Below are 19,917 nucleotides of genomic sequence, written 5' to 3'. Positions count from 1 at the left end.
CTGTGATTTTTCCACTGTCTTACAAACATGACTATTGTAACAAGACTAAAAAGGGAACAATTCAAGTTATTGCATTACAGTGTGTTTAGTAAGTACACAAATGTACTTAGTAAGATGATTTTCTCTCAAAATGCTCTTCAGCCAGAAGCTGAAAAGACACTTTACAATATCTGGAAAGCTCCTCATTGCAGAACTATTCTCTAAAGGGAGAATACATATAAAAAACAAGTATTGCTGAGCAGGCAACACAGATTAGTAGCTCAACACAAGCTGTAGTGCACTCTGTCATTCTCTGGTGCATGTCTGAAAGGCAAGTACACAGGTAAAAAGCACAGGTGACAGCCTACCAGCCTACCAGTTTAACTGAACTTCTATCACACTCGATACAAAATAAATCTGGCAGGTGACCTGAAGGTTCTATTTTATTTCCTTATTTTCCCAGACACATTTAGAAAATGTTTGTTTAGCTTCAAGATTTCAAATAGTAGTTTTCTGACACAGAAACTATTAAGCATTCAGTTTTAAATGTCATCGCCTCAGTGACACAGTCCATAAGCATCATAACTGGCATCTCTGTATAGACTGTAGTAAGTTGGAGCTATTTGACTATGATAGAAATAATTTAGCAATGGAATTTTCAAATCATCTGCCACTTCACACACAAATGGTCATCAAAACACAGTGTAGCATTAATGTATGAATTAACACCTGCTTTAATGATTTAAATGTTCTCTAACAACTCTTCTAGACTCATTCTTGAAGCAACAGTAACACTTTCAGTTTTGGAATCCAAACTTTAACAATGAGGGCTGCAGAACAACTAAAGGTATAACCTGATCTATTCCCTTGAAAAAAACCCAAACTCAGCAACTCAAGATTACAAGTAAGGAAAGTGTTTAACCTGATCTTCAACTACAAGGATCCTCTAAATATTCTCAGGAAACCATTTAACCATTACTAGTAGCATTGGAACAAGTGAAATATAATTTCACTCTTAATTTCTTCAAATTTATCATCTCTTTTCTACATTTTTTATGGTGGACCTGGGGAATGTTACTGCAAGACTGTATAGTCCAATGTCAACACTACTTTCTTTCCTCCTGTACTTTTCACTTACTTTCACTTACTTATAGTAAACACCCATGCCTTCAACCTCTCCTTACAGCCATGTCATTTTCATGTAGATGTTTCCCATTACAACATTAAGGATGAGGCTCTAAACTGGACCTAGTTCTCTAATAGGACCAACTGAATCAGACCAATTTCTTTACAAATCTGAAGTTCAGCACTCCCAATAAGTACCAAAAGCGAAGTAAGATTTGCTTCTTTTCACTAACACCACTGTCTGTTCCTTTAGTCCGTGATTCATTGACACGAGCACACTTGTTGCTGTATTAACACCTCAGCAGCTGACTGCTTTTTAAGATGTTTATTTGCTTCTTCCTTCTTAGGAAGGTTGCAGACCTAGCCTGTTCTATTTCACCTGGTTGACTTTTGAGTGCTCCTCAGAAGCTGAAAATAGCCTGAACTCATTTCACCTTTTTCAGTCAGTTCTCAGGTTGGTGGCATCCAGACATTATGTCTAAGCATTAACTGCTCAACCACAAAGATTCTCTTAGGCATGTGCACTCAAAACACATCCTTCCCAATCTGACCAGGACCCACAGCTGTGCATTCTCTGAACTTCAAAAACATCAGAAATACACAGTTTGCTTGACTGTGGTTACCCAGAACTACCAAAAACGTGACTGAATACATTTTACCTCCTGTGTCTTTGTCTATTAGGGATGTTAGATTGGTTGAACAGCTGATGGATTTAACTATTTAACTTTCATTTATTTATTTTACTGCAAGTGCTACTTAAGCGAAGTATTAGATTACCAACATAAAAATAAGTTAAAAAACCCCCACCAATAAAACCCACCAAACCCCACAAAACAGACACGTCCCCGCCAAGTATGAAGAGACAGCTTACTACTGTTCACCATGCTACAAGAAGCCTTTTGTGAAAGTCTGCATTTCAAAGCAATGTGAGGAAAAACAGCCAAATCACCACTTTTGGTCTTGCTCTAATTTGCCAGAATCTCAGAGGACCAAAGGCAGTTCTAGAATTCACATGGTGCTTAATTCTATCTCAAGCAACAAATCTGTATGGTTACAAAAATACATATTTAAAGTAAAAAGAATCTCAAGGGTCAAATATATCAGAAGTATAAAGAAAGAGGAAAAAGTTACACAAGCTGTCAGCTAAGGTGATTTTACCTCACCTGACCTTCTTTATGTTTTCTTTTGTACCAGTCCCTGTGGTTGAATCTGAGCAAGCCAAACAGGTCATCTTCATAACTTTTGACTTTGCAAACCTAGTGATACTCCATTGTTGTGTTCATACTTTTATTTTAACATCCCAAAACTCTCAGCAGTGCTCATTTCTGACATTCTTTTTCTGGAAACCATTCAATGTTTGATTACTACCTTGATAAAGTGGTTTAGTGTATAAAAACAGCATGTTCTGAGAACATTAATTAACTTAGCTATATACTTACAATTGACACTGGACTTTTTGGACTACGGTTAATAAAAGTAACTTCTACTGATGGTCCTATCAACACTGAGACAAGTAGTCACAGCACACCCTTTAATAGTAGCATGTGCCAGCTTTCTTCAAAGTTTCATTTTGCCTACATCACTTCCCAGGCATTTTAACCCTCCCCAGTGCACCGCAAGGCACAGATAAAATGTAATGAAAGCAAGGCCATTTCGTCTAGCAACAAGAGTAGAAAATGTTCAAGCAGATAACATCCTCCTCCTCCTCACCCATACTTCAAGTGACTTCTGCACTTGTGCAGCAGCAGATGTATAGAAAATGGCAAGAAAAAGAGTGGACAGACACAGAATCACTCTTTCTCAGTCTTGCATGCAAGAGTGACTAATCGCATAATCATAGGTACTTTATTTTTGCAGTTCAAAAACTCGACACATAAATATAGTACTTGCAACTCCTATGATGTCTTATTTGAAAGTTTCTCCCTTAAAAGGTACTAAAATCTTGTTTTGAGAAGTGAAGCATTGGTTTAGTCACCCAAAGAGGAACGTCAAGCTGAAACTGAGTATTGCTTAACTCAAATAAATCTTGGGACTAGACAACAGCAATTTACTGTTGCTGAAAGCAGGCCTTTTAAACTGTACTGAAAATTCATCCTCATCTTTAGAGAGCAGAATCATTGAGAGTTTATTTTTCCCCACAGTTATGGAACATGGGATCTACCTGCCTTATAAAGACACAGTTTTGACATTTATCAGTGCATAGAATCAAATTCAGGAGTAACAGGAGGTCACATACCTACAGCTGCACATGTGAACTGTCCTTCAGTCAGCAGTTCTTTCTTTTGGCAACATCAACCCGTGTGTTAATCAGTGGTAACCAAATACAGGTCCACCTTTAATGCACAGCTCTACACCTATCCAGCCTTGCTCTAGGACACATTGTATTACGCTTAAGATTTGCATGAACTTATTCCTTTTACCTTGAAGTGCAACCACGTGAGCCTATCACATACTGAATACAAAAGATTCTCAGACAGACTACTTGCTAATGAAACTGCTGAAAGTAAAGCTATATTTCCTCCGCGGATATATTCTTTACCTTTTTGTTTTATAACGTTTGGTTTACATTTCCAACAACTTTATGTTAACACCGAAAATCAGATTCTAAAAATAGCAGAAAAACATTACAAGAAAAAAAATAAATCTGTACATCTTCTTTCTCCTTGATGTAACCAACTCCTGTTCATGACAGGAACTAAGTCGCTTTCACAATGGTTTACATCCAGGTGGCTCACTTCAGATTGGAAGACCAGATCAAAATTCTGGCATCTCACCCAAAGGCTGTCACTCTTTCTCAGCTGAGTTTGGCATAAGCAGCTGCAGAAGTTGCCCTCCTGCACCTCTTAGAAAGCCAAGCTGCTACTTGGGAAGGAAGGAGAGATGAGACCCAGCTATTGACTGAGGGTAGCACCTGCTGTGGAGGGGAGCGAGTGCCCTGCAGCAACCACAATGTGTTGGGAAAAGCAGCTGCAACATCAGAATTAAGCTGTGAGCAAGTGCAAGAGGTTGCATTTAGCTGCTTGGGCAGCATTCATCCTTTGAACAGCCCTTCCCCACCTAAAGTGAGACTAAAAAAATTACCTAGAAAGCAAGCTCTATTAAGGTCCAGTTAGGGCCACAATGAAAAGCCTTCAAAATCTCCTGCAATAAATAAAGCTTATACATAGTTGTCTTCTTTCCTCTACTCCATCTAATTGAATAATTTTGCATGGTTGTAGATGGGTTAAAAGTTAAATTCCACTTCTAGCATTATAGCATTCACATAAGAGATCTTAAATCAACTTTGATTGCTGAAGAGTTACACTGACAGGAACAATGAACTAACAGCAGCTTGCTAAGCACAGAGCATATGTGGAGAGTGGTCACGGAGAAGCTGAACATGCTCGCAGGAGTTAGGACTGCTCAACATTTTTCCAGTTAAAAGCTAATGAAAAAGAAGGCTTGCCAAAATTCAATCAGTTCATGTCAATTTTTTATGTCACATTCAGTTTAATCTTTGCCCTTAATCTATATGAAAGGCTTTTGCTATTTAACCAAATAAAATCCAGAAAATCTGAACCCTGCTTAAATCAAAATCAGCGACCGATCATTTTGAATTTGTATTTTCCTATTCCGTGCCAAAGAACCTCTCCTGGAGGAGATTATGCTACAGAAACACATTCAAAAAATGCAGCTTTTTTCCCTTTTGAATGTTGGGATAGTTTAATCTGCCCCAAATTTAAGCTGCTGCCTGAACGCTTCAAGAAATCATTTTGAAGGCTGAGAAAAAGTCCCCTGTAATTAATGCATTTGACGAGTACAGGCAAAAGAGAGATTAACAGCAAAAGACTAATAGCAAACACAGAGCAGGAAGGTTTACGCTGCATCGCTCAAGTGCTTCCTACTGTTGATAGCATCTGAATAGTACAAAAGCACGGAAAAAAATAAAAAAGTCATCCCATTTGAAGGAAAGAGGACAATAGTGACTAATACCAGAACAGGCTGACAGATGAAGATTTTAATCCTTGGAGTACAAGCTTAAGAATTGCCTGGAAGGCCATCCAAAATTGCTAAGTTCCAAAAGTCATCTCATGTCAATGGCATCTACTGTCATCTTGTGAGTTTGTTTCTGCTCTACTTCATATGCTGAGCAGTGAGGAACAACAACGAGGTTCTCCATAAAGGAGTTACTCCCCATGCCACGAACCAAACCTAACGATCAAAGTTACATCCACATACATATGGTGTTACATAACTTAATTGCAAAGTTCCCCAGCACTTGCTTTACTCTTTTCAAAAAGTACGTATTGATTTTTATTTAACTTTTGCAAACACAGTTGAGTTGCTAAAGAAGAAAATGTACCTTCTCTAATGGTGTCTTCTATTGCCTTAACTCCAGCTATACCATACACAAGAGCTGCCTTACTAGCCCCTCTGTTACTTCAGCAAGACACATAACCTAGCTAAGTTTACTTTGCCACTTTCTGCAATTAGTAGTCCTATCCTACAAAAAGACCCAAAGACCCTCTTGCAAGAGTTGATTGTTTCAACCACACTGTAATTCAATTCCCATCCTTGGACTGCCAAGAATGTTAATTTCTAACAAGACTGGTAGTGTTCTTCCTTCATTGATCTGACAGACAGGAACTGGATTTAGGCTCAGACTCTCAAGGTTATTTAAATATCTCAAATGCTCCTAGTGTAAGGGATCTAAAATGTACTTGAGAATTTTGTCCCCATGTTCAAACAGGGATTCATGAAACTGAAAATAAACAGCTTTTACTCACTGCCAATTAAAATCCAAATTTTTAAATGCAGTCTACTGACAGCTCATCCTAAGATGATATTTGCCTGAGAAAATTGTTTGTTTTAGCTCCATTCCACTGTGCCAGAAATGGGAAATGTCTTCTTAAAAACATGGAAAATTATTACACCAAGCTCAGCTACTCCTCAGAACCTTTTGTCTAAGTTGCAATCTATTGAGAAGATTCTGAGAACTACTTCTTTCAAAATGGAGAGCTAAAATCCATACTACACATGATTCTCTGAAATTTCCTACAAGACCCAAAGCAGTACTCAAACATACATCCCAGGTTCTAGAAGGTCAGATGCCTATATCTGAGGAGTGATGAGGTTGTACTGAACACAGCCATTTGTCAAAACAATTTTGCTGCTTGATCACAGTACCTCTGTACTTGACTACCCTTTATTTTCCTCCTTTGTGTTTTATAATTTCACTGCTCCAATACAAATCTTACACTACTGGTAAAGAAGGAATGATTTATGTCTATGACTTACAAATTCTACCTTGACATAGAACAAGTAGATAATTTGTATCTTTGTGTGGTGAAGGGAGGTCTGTTCTTACCATACAGTTCATGGCAAAGTGATTGTGCTGTGTCTGAAGTTCCATTGCGTGGGGGTGACTGGTTCCAATCTCTGTGTAGCTGTTCAGAAACAGACCTTTGTTGTGTGTGATCCAGTCAAACATCTACATGAAAATATTAAGGAAAGAAAAAAGTTCAATAATTTGTTATGACAGAAATCATAGACAAGTAATTTAAGAAAGCTGTGAACAGAGAAGACAGAGTCCAAGGTCACAAAAATCAACATGAACGCTCTTTCCATTCTAAATTACATGATTTAACCCAATCATTGCTGAAATCTGTCTTTGTGGATCAAAGAGCTGAGGCTGTTACTGTTACCTCTACTAGAGATGTTTATCTCAACAAGCTACAGTAAAGTTGTAATTGTAAACTTCATTATTACAAAGAAGTCATAGTAAACAAACAGACTTGGAGCACAGCCCTGAGCTGCCAAGTTTAGATGTTCTCTCATGTCAGCACTTCTTGACATCAGCAGCTTAGCAATTTAAATGAAAACAGCAACTCATGGAAATTAAGCATAAATTCATTCTTGCTGATCAAGTACTTCAGCAGCAAGCTTAATATTTTTAGTTTGTAACTTTACAGTAGATTTGAAAACAACTATTCTATTTCTAGATGACTTAATAAAAGTATACTTGAGCAAAGAGTTACACATTACCTTCTTCCAAAGAGGTTTAAGAAGAACCTTTAAATACATTTGCTTTTAAGAACAAAAAACCAATTATTTTAATATTCAAAGAAATTTTAGGAAAAGACCTTATCTGGCAATGGGCATCAATGGATATACATAGGTATGTTAACAGCGGCACTGGAGGACAAAGTTTTCAAAGACCAAGCAACACATCAAAAGCTAAGCTTAACATCCCACCCAATGGGGTGTTTCAACAGTCTTGAAATCTTTGCTGTATCTCAGCAAAAAAGATACACTCATTCTCTGAATAGCCTGAAAAAGATTGTTCAGGAAATAACAGTATCAGTAAGCAGTAAATACTTGTTTAAAGATCTTTCAAAATATCCTGGTTAACAGAACCAAATTCAGTATTTGTCCCAGGTCCATAAAAAAACAAATTATAAGTAGAACACAAGATGGTAAGGACTGTAAACCAAACTTCTAAGAGCTTAGACAACTGAGACAGTTAATCACATACTCCTAAAATTTTCAGCTTCTTATCTAGAACACAGCGAAGATGTGTTAGAACATTGTTCAAAATAGAGACTGGTACTGCTCACGACCACCTTTCTCTAGGTCATCTTAATTTGCTGCCTTCAGACACCTACAGGGTAATTCTAGATTCCCTCCCACCTCGCCCCTTCTTGCCTTTTCTTCTCCTGGACCAGAGAGCACAGAGTTGAGCAAGTCCTCCAAAAGGAATCTGTTTATTTCTCCTCATAGAATACTCTTTATCTTTCCCACAAAGATCCTGTCCTTTCCCACATTTAAGTAAAACACATAGACATACACTGATAAAGAACCCATGAGCTATGAAATCTAATCTGACATAAGCAGTAAAAATAAGGGCTGCAAATAGATTAAGGCAAGGGCCTTAATCCAAAAGTGAGTTGGGATACTACATAAACCTTCTTTTTAATCTTTTTTTTTTACCAGTTGTTGAGAGAATAAAGTCCCAGGTATGCTAGCTGCTGTCAACTTGATTTTGAGGTGCCTAATATTTCCCTTATGAAAGAAAGATGTATTAATTTAATAGCGACTTATTCTTGCAATCAGAAACCTAGAAAACACAGATAGGAGCTTATGCAACCACATGGCAGGACAGAGGTCAATCCCACAGGCTCAAGTATTTCACAAGAAGTTTCTTAAAACCCAAGTTATATAAGCAACTTGGTAAAAGATGAGTAAATGAAAAAAACATATTTTGATGGTGCTCACATAGTACTGAAAGATATGCTATAACGCAGAACAATTAATGCTGTAAGGAAGTGTCCGAAAGGTTGATAAAAGTATTTGGGCCTGAAAGAACAATACTAGACCAACAGCTTGCTATTTTCTCAATAATGTTATAATTAATAATTTTATAACTATTTCAACTCTTTACATGGCCCTACTACTTTCAGTTATATCTATTCAGCAAACGCTTGCTTTAAATGGTACTTTTAAAAGTTATTTCTTTTTTAAACACAGCACAAAACATTAGAGTAGTGTAAAAAAAGTCCCTGAGCTGAAACACGTTTGCTCTGCTTTTACTCTTCCTCATGCATTTGTTATGACCACTGCTGGAGAGCAGGATACTGGTTTAACACAGACCTTTGGTTTCATACGGTTCAGGCAATCTTACATAAAATACTTTAAGAAATACTTTAAGAAATACTTTAAGAAATACTTTAAGAAATCCGAATACTTTAGGAACTCTGACAAAGGCCATACTGACCACTTGATTGCATAGTTTAGTTACTACTTCCCCGGAGAAAAACTCCGCACCCTTCCTTAAAGCTACCTGTTCCATAGTAACAAGTCAGTAGTAAGTGATTGTAACACCATTCTAAATGAAAACAGATCTTATTTGAGCTCATTCAAAAGTGAACTGCCTGCCATACCTCCTCTTCAAATTCCATGACAATCAAGGGCTTTCTCATCTGAAGGGACTGGTTAGCCTCAAACATTATGAAATCACTCAGTGCATAATGACATATGCACTGTCAGAAGAGATACATCAGTTTTTAGCCTGGGACTTTAAACCCTGCATCAATGAAGCAGTTTCCCACATCAGCCTCTTCAGACTTTGTCAACTGCCTGTCACTCACTGTCCAAAGATCACTAAAGAAGACCAATGCAGTCCTTAGTCATCTGTATTTATAAAGTATACAGAATTCATCTTCACTTGATGCAGGCAAAAAGGGTTGGAACAAACCCTTAACAAAACAAAAGCTTTTAAGTCACTAGCATTTAAAATATTCTTTGGTGAGAGCTACCTGTGTCCTTTACAGCTTATCAGTACTATGCCATGCCCTTTACTCTAGAAGACTGTTAGTGCCTCTCAACCAAGAAGTCCCTTACTTCTTGTTAAAAGTCTAGTGATTAACTCTAAAGACAAAAACGACTATTTGGAGTTACCCCTGGTGCTTCTTTCAAGTCCATCAAGCACCAGCCATTTATACTGCCCTCTCTCAATCCCTTACCTTTTCAGCATCCTGCTCAAACAGCCTGAGCTGAAAACATTGGTCCAATTTCAATTTTCGCACATGCCACATCTGATGCAGATGCTGCCGTGTTGAGTGCAGCCTGTCCAGCATGGTGGATACTTTGGGTAAAAGGTTCTGTAAGTCTGCATTCCCTGACCCCGAGTTCTTTTTGGGAAAGCTATCACTGCTCTGTATCCGCTGGAGCAGCTTTTGTCCTTCCACATCAAGGTCCTCAATAGGGGCCTTAATGACTTTCTTTTTTAATTGTGAATGCTCCTCTATCATATTGCGAGCACCTTCCAGGTCCTGAGGCATTTCTTTTTTTGACAATATATCTTGCAGTTCCTCCAGTCTGGACAGCATATGGGTTGCATTGCTAATGTAGTCCTCAAAGGCAACTCTGATTTCTATCCACTCCTCATGGTTGTATTCCAAACAGCCATCAAATTCTGGGGTTAGCTGAGAAGGATCAACTACTTTGGTAAGGCCTTCCAGAGACACCATATTTGTCTAGAAAATAAAAGCAGAAATAAAAAAATGCTGTTACTGAAATTAATCTGAAATTTCCTTTCAAGCTTTTGCTTTTCTCTTTGTAATAGCTAATCATTTTGCTCACAAACTCCACATGACACCTTTTCTCACACATGTCTTTTCCAGTATCAATTCTGAACAGCAGAAGACAGGGGGTCTTGCAGGTATTTCTCAAAATCAGAGAAATATTTATTTCTTACCTCACTACACTTCAGAAGAAAACAGCAGCCACTCCTTTGACTACTGCTTTGATTAAGATTTGACTTTGTGTATTGCAAAGCCGAAGGAAGATAACAGTAAGGTTCAGACAGCTGCTGGAGGTATCACAATTACCTCAGTGCAGACCAAGATAACAAACAGAGGAAACCTAGCTTTATAGCAGTAGAGGTAAAACCCTAATTCCATCTTTCTTACACTCAGAAAGAGAATATAAACAACAACATGCACAACTACTTAGTCTAACAGGTAGAAAGAAAAAAGAAGAAAACCACATTCCTTCTACCACCGCAGAATATAATTTATCTGGGAGTTTTCAAGGTGCTGATCATTAGCGAGCACTTAAAACCACGAAATATATATAAATTTATATTCCACAGGGAAAATTACCTCAAACTCAAACTTAGAGCTGCCAAAGTTAGTCCTCTGTTTCTGCCAGAAATTGTCTGGTTTGATTATCAGTGCAACATGAATACAACATGGAAAGGATTCCTGTAAAATCTTCAGCAGAGGTTTTATGGAGTCCCATTTTGACCCACGCATATCTACAATGACAGTGAATCCTCGTTTACATACTTCCTCACTGCAGAAGAAAGAAGAAAAGGTTATCAAGCAAGTGTTATAACTTCAAACACAGACTCTACTGCACCACACTGCCTAAGGAACATAGTCTGCTCAGCCAATTGTAACACTCTAGGGTCTCACTGTTCACTAGCTAACACGTACAGCAGATCTCATGAACCTCTCAAGAAGTTTCTCTGACCCTCATGCCAAACTCCTTGTGGGTGATAGCTTTATACTCATTGCTGACTTGATATTTTGACTCTTCGGAACACACACACACACTTACTTGATGGATGACAATATTCATGCCTTTCTAATGATGGAGGGGATCCTCTAAAAGACAGAAGATGGCAAATTGTTCTTACCTACCACTTTGCAACTTTTTCAAATTGTCTCATATTTAGACCCATATTATCTGAGAGTCAGAGTCTGCAGAGGAAAAAAAGCCATTTTTGACCATTTCTTTTGTATCAGGATCGATTTGTGGACAGTTAATGGATAAGACAGTATTTTATCATTGTGAACAAAACCACATCAACCTGTTTATACAAAACTTGAGCTCAGTTTTGCTGTCCAAAAGTCGACAGACCTTACATTCAAATTCTCCAGCACCTCTTCTGAGAATGGAAGATTTAATTTCTTTTCATCAATACCTTCTGTACATTTAGTGCTTGCCATTGATCAAAAGTGACAATCACCACCACCACCAGAAACTTTGATTTTATTCCAGCAAAATTTGCTACATGACCTTGTAGCATGACCATGGAAAATGAAATATTTCAAAACCAATGCATCATAGCCAACAGACTATCAAAAAGGACCAAATGTCCATTGTTTGAGTACGAGTCACTTTCAGGGATGTGACTAATGCAAATGCCATTCTAGAGTTCATGTGGTGAGGTTTTCAGAGTGTCCAAGAAGCAGGGAAGCTTCACTGGCATACTTTACACACTTGTATTAGCCACACTGTAGAAAGACGTGTTATGACTGATACAGGAGATCTTCTGGAAAAAGTGATAGTATTAGTTCCTTAGAAGAGGAGGCTATTTTAAGTTTGAAAACTTTAAAGTTAGGGAAAAAAAAGAAAAGCCTGCAAAATTTAAAAAAGAGAGTTTATCACGTTAAATGATGGCTCTACCACCTGCCCATAGAAACATCAAAAACTGCAATGGCAGAAGTAAAATATATTAAAATCGACTAGCTTGGAATACACGTAGGCTACAATCTACAACTTTCTGACCATAGTGAAAATGTTTTCTAAGATACAGCATTCAAGCACAAAAACAACTACTGTTTTAAGGACAGACCCATTATTTAAAGGTCAAACGCTATTATATGAGTGCTGCTCTGCCCATCCCTATTCTACCACCAAACTGAGGACTGCATGAGGAGTGCTTGCCACTAATTCACACAATACATACATCTACTGGGGTGTACAAAGCAAGCCCTCATCATGTGACACAATCAGATGTGTCATCAATCATGTGGTCCCATCATCTGACACAAGTTGAATGTCTTTTAGCCAAGGATCACAAAAATTAGAGTAGGAGGCTTTATTCAGCCAAGGTCATCTGTTTGTAAACCTGAACTACACTAAAATACTGATACAGTCAGTGGTGATGACCTAAGTTTAGCTATATTTTTAAATAAGATAGATTGTTAAATTACTAAAATTGTGAGACTGAATCAACTTGAGTTTTTAGATCTCTTGCCAAACAATTGATACCTCTGATTCTTCAGATACATCAAAAAACAGTACTGCAATAAATACCAGACAGTCCAGATGTTGGGGGCTGTTTGTACCACCTTGGACTTCTTAATCAGCTAGAGTTGCATGATCAGTCCCTACAATATGACTTGTATGAAAATGAGTCCTGCTTTTAATAAAGCTCCCTTTATTCTCAAAGCTTTGCCATGCTTAAAGAGATATAAAACCTGTACTAACTTTTAATCTTAAATCTCTTGATGCTAAACTAACATAAGCCTTTTGCCAAAGGATTGCTGTATCTTGCCAGATTATCTCTAGAAAATTCTTGGACACATTTTGATGCACATTTATCTATTAACTTCTCTAATAACTTGAAGCTCTCGATGGCTAGCACACATCTCACCATTCAAATCTGAAAGTAAAGATCTCAAGCCTTCTTCTTGTCCTTCTTCCTCTACGTCCCCCAGTTAACTTTACAAAAAAGAGGCCACACACACTGTCAGCTAGATGTCTTGAAGTTATTTTTATGAAACCACTTCTGTCAGTCTGAAACTGGCATCTGATTATATCAGGTGAAAAGACCAGCTGTAAATTAACACATTACAGAAACACAGAAGATATTGCCTTCAGGCATGTTGTCCAAGGAATTTTTTTCAACTGTAATGACAACTGCTCCTTGAGGTCATAGGCAAACATAGTGAAGCACAGCAAGCATTGCTCCAGCCCACAACAAATGCTGGCAGATTCCAAGGAAGACCTAAAGTCAGGGTCTTAGGATCATTTTTGTCCCCAGCTCAGATAGTCCTAGAAGCAAAGTTATATATGAACAAACTTTTTTTACATATATACAAAATATCTCTTAACTTCATATATACATATATATATGGGAGTGTATATATACACACACACACAAGCACTGGATTTAACTTCTGCCGATCTGCTTCAATAGCACATTGTAATGCATAACTTAAATTGCTGATAATGCAATGCTATCAGTACTTTCACAGATCACTCCATAGATTTATCTGAGACCTTCGCAAGCAATTTTACATATCTTTCTCCTGGTTATTTCTGTGCTTTATCCGGACACTACGACTTACCTAACGCAAATAAGAGTTAGGAGTGTTGTGCCGACCCCACTCCACACAAGGCGTATTGTGAATGATGACCAGCATGTTTCTAATTACTGATGAACTGAAGGCCTTTGAGTTGTATTTGCAATCTTCAACACAGAGACAGCAATATGGCATGGCAGTGCTGTTTCCAAAACACAAACTACTTCCAGCTAAAGCACACCATCCGTTCTGCCAATGGCCTTCCTTTTATAGGGCAGAGTAATTATTTCTCTTCCAAAAAGCAATTTGAAAATAGCAACTGTCAAAACTTGGTATTGATTAGTTTATTTTATTAACCCATTCAGTCATCTAGCTTGTGGGTGTATTGCAACATAATCCATTTATTTTGTTATACATCTTTAGAGCTTATCAGACTATCACTTACCTAGGAATACATGCTAAATATGAAATTAGTCTTCTAAGGTCTTCTTGCCGTATTCTATCATGATTACTACGAGCTGGAAACGTTAGAATGGGACCTCCACGCTTATCTCTGCCACCTGAAAAATTAAAAATGTTAAAGACCCCACAGCATAACACTATTCTTGTTAGCAGAACTAGTCGCCAGTATCTACTTCCAAAAAAGTGATTTCAACTTAAATGCCAACACTGTCATTTCGACACCAACTTAAGACTGAATTTTAGGAGCACTGATCAGCACACTGTCACAACTCCTACAATGAGAAAATACATGTAAAAAAAATTGCAACAAAGAATAACCAGAACATTACACTTAAACATTACAGTCACGTTCAAGTCTGACTGGCAGTGTGACACCTCCAGCAATGGTGCTTTGTTATGTATTTAATTTTTGACTCAGCAATTGTACAGATTAAATTTAAACACAGAATTATGCCACTCTGTAGGCAAGTATTTGGATGATATGGCAGCAGAGAGCACGGCTGTGGGAAGTGCGCCCAGGCAGAGGAGCTCCTCCGCTTAGTGACAGAGCTCAGGGAGGAGGTGAGTAGGCTGAAGACGGATGGATCATTGTCATAGGAAACCCCCTTTCTGAAAGTAACAGAAAGTCCAATGTGCCAACTGAACCCACTTCTTCTTGAAAGCCTACTGCCTTCCTGGGTCTCAGGTTAAAGAAGTGATGATTAAGCTTCCTACCCTGGTATGGCCCTTGGATTATTATCCATTATGGGTTTTTCAGGTAGGCAGCAATGACACTGAAACAAGAAGCCCAAGGGCAATCAAGAGGGACATGATTGAAGTCTCTCCCTGATGGCCTTGGGATGATTGGTTGGGGGATCGGAAGCACAGTTGGTGCTTCTCTATCCTTCCAGTTGCAGGGAATGATAAGGGAAGAAATGGGAAGAGCCAGCAGATAAATACCTGGCTCCAAGCCTGGTGTCACCAGAAGGTTTTTGGGTTTTTTGATCATGAGTTGGTTTACACAACATTAAGCCTGATAGTGAAGACAAGGTACACCGTCTCAAAGGACGAAAAGGATCTTTGCACAGGAGTTACCAGGACTCACTGAAAGAGCTTTAAACTAGATTTGAAGGGAAAAGGGACAAAGCCATGCTCACTAGACATAAGCCTGTGGTTAACGCACCAGTGTTTGAGGTATGCTAGCAAGGTCCTTCAGTCTGCCATCTCAGTGGAGATAGGGATGAAGATCCATGCAGCAGCCAAGACGTAAGGGTTATTGATGTGTTTGAAACGATGGAAGCATCTGAGAGAAGTTCACATAGAAATGAAGGCTTCTGCCCCCAAAAAGGTGACAGAATCAATAGCCCAACTGAAGTGCATCTACACCAATGCATGTAGCATGGGCAACAGACAGGAGTAGCTGGAAGCCACTGGGTAGCAGGAAAAGTGTGGCATAGATGCCATCATGGAAACATGGTGGGATGACTTGCACAACTGGAGTGCTACAATGGATGGGTGTAAACTCGTCAGAAGGCATAGACAAAGAAGGAGAGTCAGCAGGGTAGCCCCATATGTTAGGAGCATTATGATTGTCTAGAGCTCAGTGACAGTGACAACAGGGTGAGTGTTTATGGATATGAATCAAGGAAAAGTTTGCAGATGATGCCCAATTGGGCAGGAGTGGATCAATGGGCCAAGGCCACTGAGGTTCAACAAGGTCAAGTGCCAGGACCTGCACGTGGGTCGCAACAACCCCATGCAACTTTACAGTCTAGGGGCAGACCTGGGGATGTTGGTCAACAGCCATCTGAATGTGAGCCAGCAGCATGCCCAGGTGGCCAAAAAGGTCAATAACATCCTGGTCTATATCAGCAATAGTATGGTCAGCAGGATTAGGGCAGTGATCGTCCCCCTATACTTGGCACTGGTGAGACCACATCTTGAATCCTGTGTTCAGTTCTGAGCCCCTCACTACAAGAAGGGCATTGAGGTGCTGGAGTGAGTCCAAAGAAGGGCAATGGAGTTGGTGAAGGGTCTAGAGCACAAGTACGATGAGGAGGAGCTGAGGCTGTTTAGCTGGGAGAAAAGGAGCCTCAAGGGGAGACCTTACCGCTTTCTACAACTACCTGAAAGGAAGCTACAGTGAGATGAGTCTTGGTCTCTTCTCCCAGGTAACAAGGGACAGGATAAGAGGAAATGTCCCCAAGTTGTGCCAGGGGAGGTTTAGGAAAAATATCTTCACCAGAAGATTTGTCAAGCATTGGAATAGGCTGCCCAGGGAAGTGGTTGTGTCACCATCCCTGGAGGTATTTAAAAGACACGCAGATGAGGTACGCAGGGACACGGTTTAGTGGTGGACTTGGTAGTGCCAGGTTAGGGGTTGGACTTAATGATTTTAAAAGTCTTTTCCAACCTAAATGACCTTATGATTCTATGATTAACTTCATTACTAGCAGAACGTAGGTGTATAGTATTTCACACTCAATACATATGCTAGATTGAGTAGATGTCAACTATTTAAGCATTTAACTTGTATTTTATCCTGTTCCAATTTGCAGAAAATTTTGAATCCACTTAATATATAATGCAAAAAAATCCGACTTCGAGTGGTTCCACTTCAATGTGTTCATCTCAGTCATAAAATTGCACAGACTTATTGCAGTCAAATAGTAAAATTTGCAAAATTTTATATCCAATCCCTTTCTAGGGACAACAAACTGTTACTATTGCTAAAGGCTAAATTCAAGCCAGTAGGATATCTTTATCAACACATCCATAATAGCACAGACACTTTCTTGCAAGCTAAATTTCACATATATGTTCTCAACCACAGATGTGTGGACTGTTTTCTCCTGTCCCATGGAAACGCAGAAAAATACTGTCCTCGGTCCAGAATTTCTCAATTTAAATCAGCTCCTCATTGTAATTCCACGTTACTAAAAAAAGTTTTTTAAAAATCACTTAGAAAGGAAGGCCAAAAGAAAATAAAAATAATAAAAGAAACCAGTCACTCAAAAATTCATCACTATCCTCTCCAAGAGTCTGTATCTGCTTGCTAGAGACAGTAAGCCTAGCTGTCAAAGTCTCTAGGGACTGTCTACACTGGACATGTTCCCTGTGAGGCAACGCATGAAACTCAGAAGAGGCAAAAGCATCTTTCAATGTCTGTCAAACTAGAGTGTCAGAAGCCTAAACTTAAAAGGAAATTCATATCTTTATCTTCCATGACCTTTTTAAGTGGGAGATAAGATAAAAAACTTAGTTGTCTCATTCTAATGGAGGAAGATTGGTCTTGACCATCCTGACTCACTTGCCAAGCAGAGAGCTTTGAGGATTTTTACACAGCAAGTGACAGGAGAAAAACAACACAGCAGCCATAAGAGAGAGGAATGATAAATGACAAGACTGAGAGTCCAACTGCCCAAGTCCCTACTGAGCTCCAGAGTGATCACTGGTCCCCAAAGCTACCAAGCTTAGTTGAAAGTCTGCTGCAGTCCTTAATGCTCTCCTCATTGCACCACAGGCCATCATCGCCTTCAGATCTTAAAAATTCATGTTTCAACCAGTAAGTGGTACTGATTCCAAACCCCCAGAAAAACTAACTCAAATCCTCAGGGTGGATATTCTTCTTTAAAAAGCAGCAGCTAGCAGAGAAGACCATATGTTGAATTGTCTTTAACGTTCTCTAAGCATTTTAAACAAATGCTTTGTTACACGCAGTCACCTCAGATCAGTCCTCTGGGTCTTTCCCACACTGTAACTCCTGCATCATGCAATTTTCTCAGTATGGCAGAAGAAAGGAACCCTTATTCTTTATGTCATTCTGGACACCACTTCAGTTGGCTCCCAGTTCCACATATATCACAGAGAAAACCCATTTTTAAAAACGGTACTTAAATTTCTGATAAAACATCCTGAAGTTTTTGCACACTGGAGACAAAATCTGCTGTACAAATTTCAGGTCTAGATGTGTAATGAAGAAATTAATATAGCCTTGATTTTTGATGAAAAGAACTTCACTGCTCTTTTCACTGTTCTCTCACTTACTGTTTATCTCACCTTAAACCAGATAGCAAAACTGCAAATATTAAGCAAAAAAGTCCCTAAGACTTGCGTCTTTTCATCAGCTATACTGAGAGCTTTCTTAGGCCTTTTCCAATAAATAACTCTCATTTCCTTTGTTCCTGATGCTCCTGTGTCATAGACAAACAGGAAAGTTAAAAGCAACAACGCATGAGGCATCAGGTGGGAATTTCCTGTCTCACAACAGTCTTTATCCAACTCAATTCCCTATTAGTCTTGGTTTAACAAAACTATGTTAAGCTACTACTTTCAACAGTGAGACTTCAATTTTTACCCCTTTCCTTTTATACAACCCCCCCCCCCCCCCACAGTACTGAGATATTCTGTGTTTAGGCCAAAATGTGTCACATGAATACCTGATCACCTCACATGAGTCATCTAACACGAATCACTTCTGTCTAGTGCACATCATTAATAGGAGTATTGTCAACGGTCTTCAAATGGCACTAAAATTCAACAGGCTGATGGAGGCATTTTAAGAAAATGCCTTTTTACCTAGTTTCAAAGTACTTGGGTAAAGTTAAACAGTGGGCTTTTATGGCAAGACAAGTTGTCAAGGGTTATTTCTCCATATGAAACCAAGATAACTACCCCTTGCAAGAAATGCTCTCCTCACCTAAGTATGTGTAGAGATGCAAGAGTATCTGTACTTGGACAAACTTCAGTTTAAACTTAACAAAAAAAATTTCATCTGTGACTCTATTTGTACTTCACAGAAAAGCCTAGAGATGTAAGCATTTCAGGTGGTAAGACATCCAATACTCAAAGCAGTTTATTTCCCAGTTAGGTGAAAACTGGTTCAGTAAACCAACAATCTTCCTTTCCTTTCCATTCCCAGGTATAAAGCTTGACAGTTCTATTTCCACAATGGTTAAGCCCTAGTGGTGGTGGTATTTTTGTTGAGGGAAAGGGAAGGGGGGGAACACACTGAAGAACGTTGTTGTGGGTTGTTGTTCATGAAGTTTTTTTAAATCATTTTCACTACTAAAGTATCTCATTTCATTTGAGTTTCACTTGCAATGGAAATGTGAAACCATGGATTTTGGCACATCAGTTCTGGCCAGCCTTGTTGCCCACAGCTGTTTGCTCTATTCTTCCATTAGAAGTTGCTACCTTCACACAGGCAAGTTGGCAACCATTTACTCCTGCCGACACCTCATCTGCTCTGGTTCACAATCTATCATCTCCCCTTAAATTTATCTTCAGCTTTCATTTGGCCCATTTCACTTACACTGAATTAATGCCTTTCAAGATGCCATCTGCTTCGAAATTAACATCAGAAAACAACAATCATTTTTCAGATCCCTTCTAAGGGGTCTAAACTAAGTAGTGGACAATCTGGAAATTCTGAGGGTTTTTAATAGAAACTGACTTCATTTTCATTAAATACTACAAAACAAGGTCCAAAAAAGAGTAATGAGGGATTGAAAAATTGTGCTTAACTCCCTTTTCTTATCTTCTTTCCCTCTGAAAATACAGTTTTAAGGAGGCTTTCATCAGCACTACAATTCATCTGCAAAATTGTGAATTACCATGATACCAGAGAAATCAGCTCTGGGGAATCTGTTATATCATTCACTACAGTTGCCAGGAACTTTTAAGAAAAAAAAAAAAAACAAAACCAAAAAAAACCAAAACACACACACACACATGTTTTTTTGCTTTAGACTTCTACTTGATTCAGAAGAGTGGACAGGATAAAGTACTCTGT

At 38.7% G+C, this 19,917-nt stretch overlaps 1 protein-coding gene across 2 annotated transcripts in view; it reads right to left on the bottom strand.

Moving 5' to 3' along the window:
• TRIO (trio Rho guanine nucleotide exchange factor) overlaps positions 1 to 19,917 on the bottom strand; it is a 247,989-nt gene that overhangs the window by 157,946 nt on the left and 70,126 nt on the right. For both annotated transcript variants that reach the window (XM_027663760.1, XM_027663761.1), the window contains exons 3-6: positions 14,128 to 14,242; positions 10,746 to 10,938; positions 9,606 to 10,118; positions 6,452 to 6,574 (exon numbers count right to left, since the gene is read on the bottom strand). In XM_027663760.1, the coding sequence (XP_027519561.1) occupies positions 6,452 to 6,574; positions 9,606 to 10,118; positions 10,746 to 10,938; positions 14,128 to 14,242 (944 nt within the window). The remainder of the gene's footprint in view (positions 1 to 6,451; positions 6,575 to 9,605; positions 10,119 to 10,745; positions 10,939 to 14,127; positions 14,243 to 19,917) is intronic.

Source organism: Corapipo altera, unplaced genomic scaffold, assembly GCF_003945725.1.
Source record: "Corapipo altera isolate COAL_440 unplaced genomic scaffold, ASM394572v1 73, whole genome shotgun sequence".
Taxonomy (NCBI): Eukaryota; Metazoa; Chordata; class Aves; order Passeriformes; family Pipridae; genus Corapipo; species Corapipo altera.
Note: the sequence above shows the minus strand (reverse complement) of the source record. Positions and strands in the feature narration are given on the sequence as shown.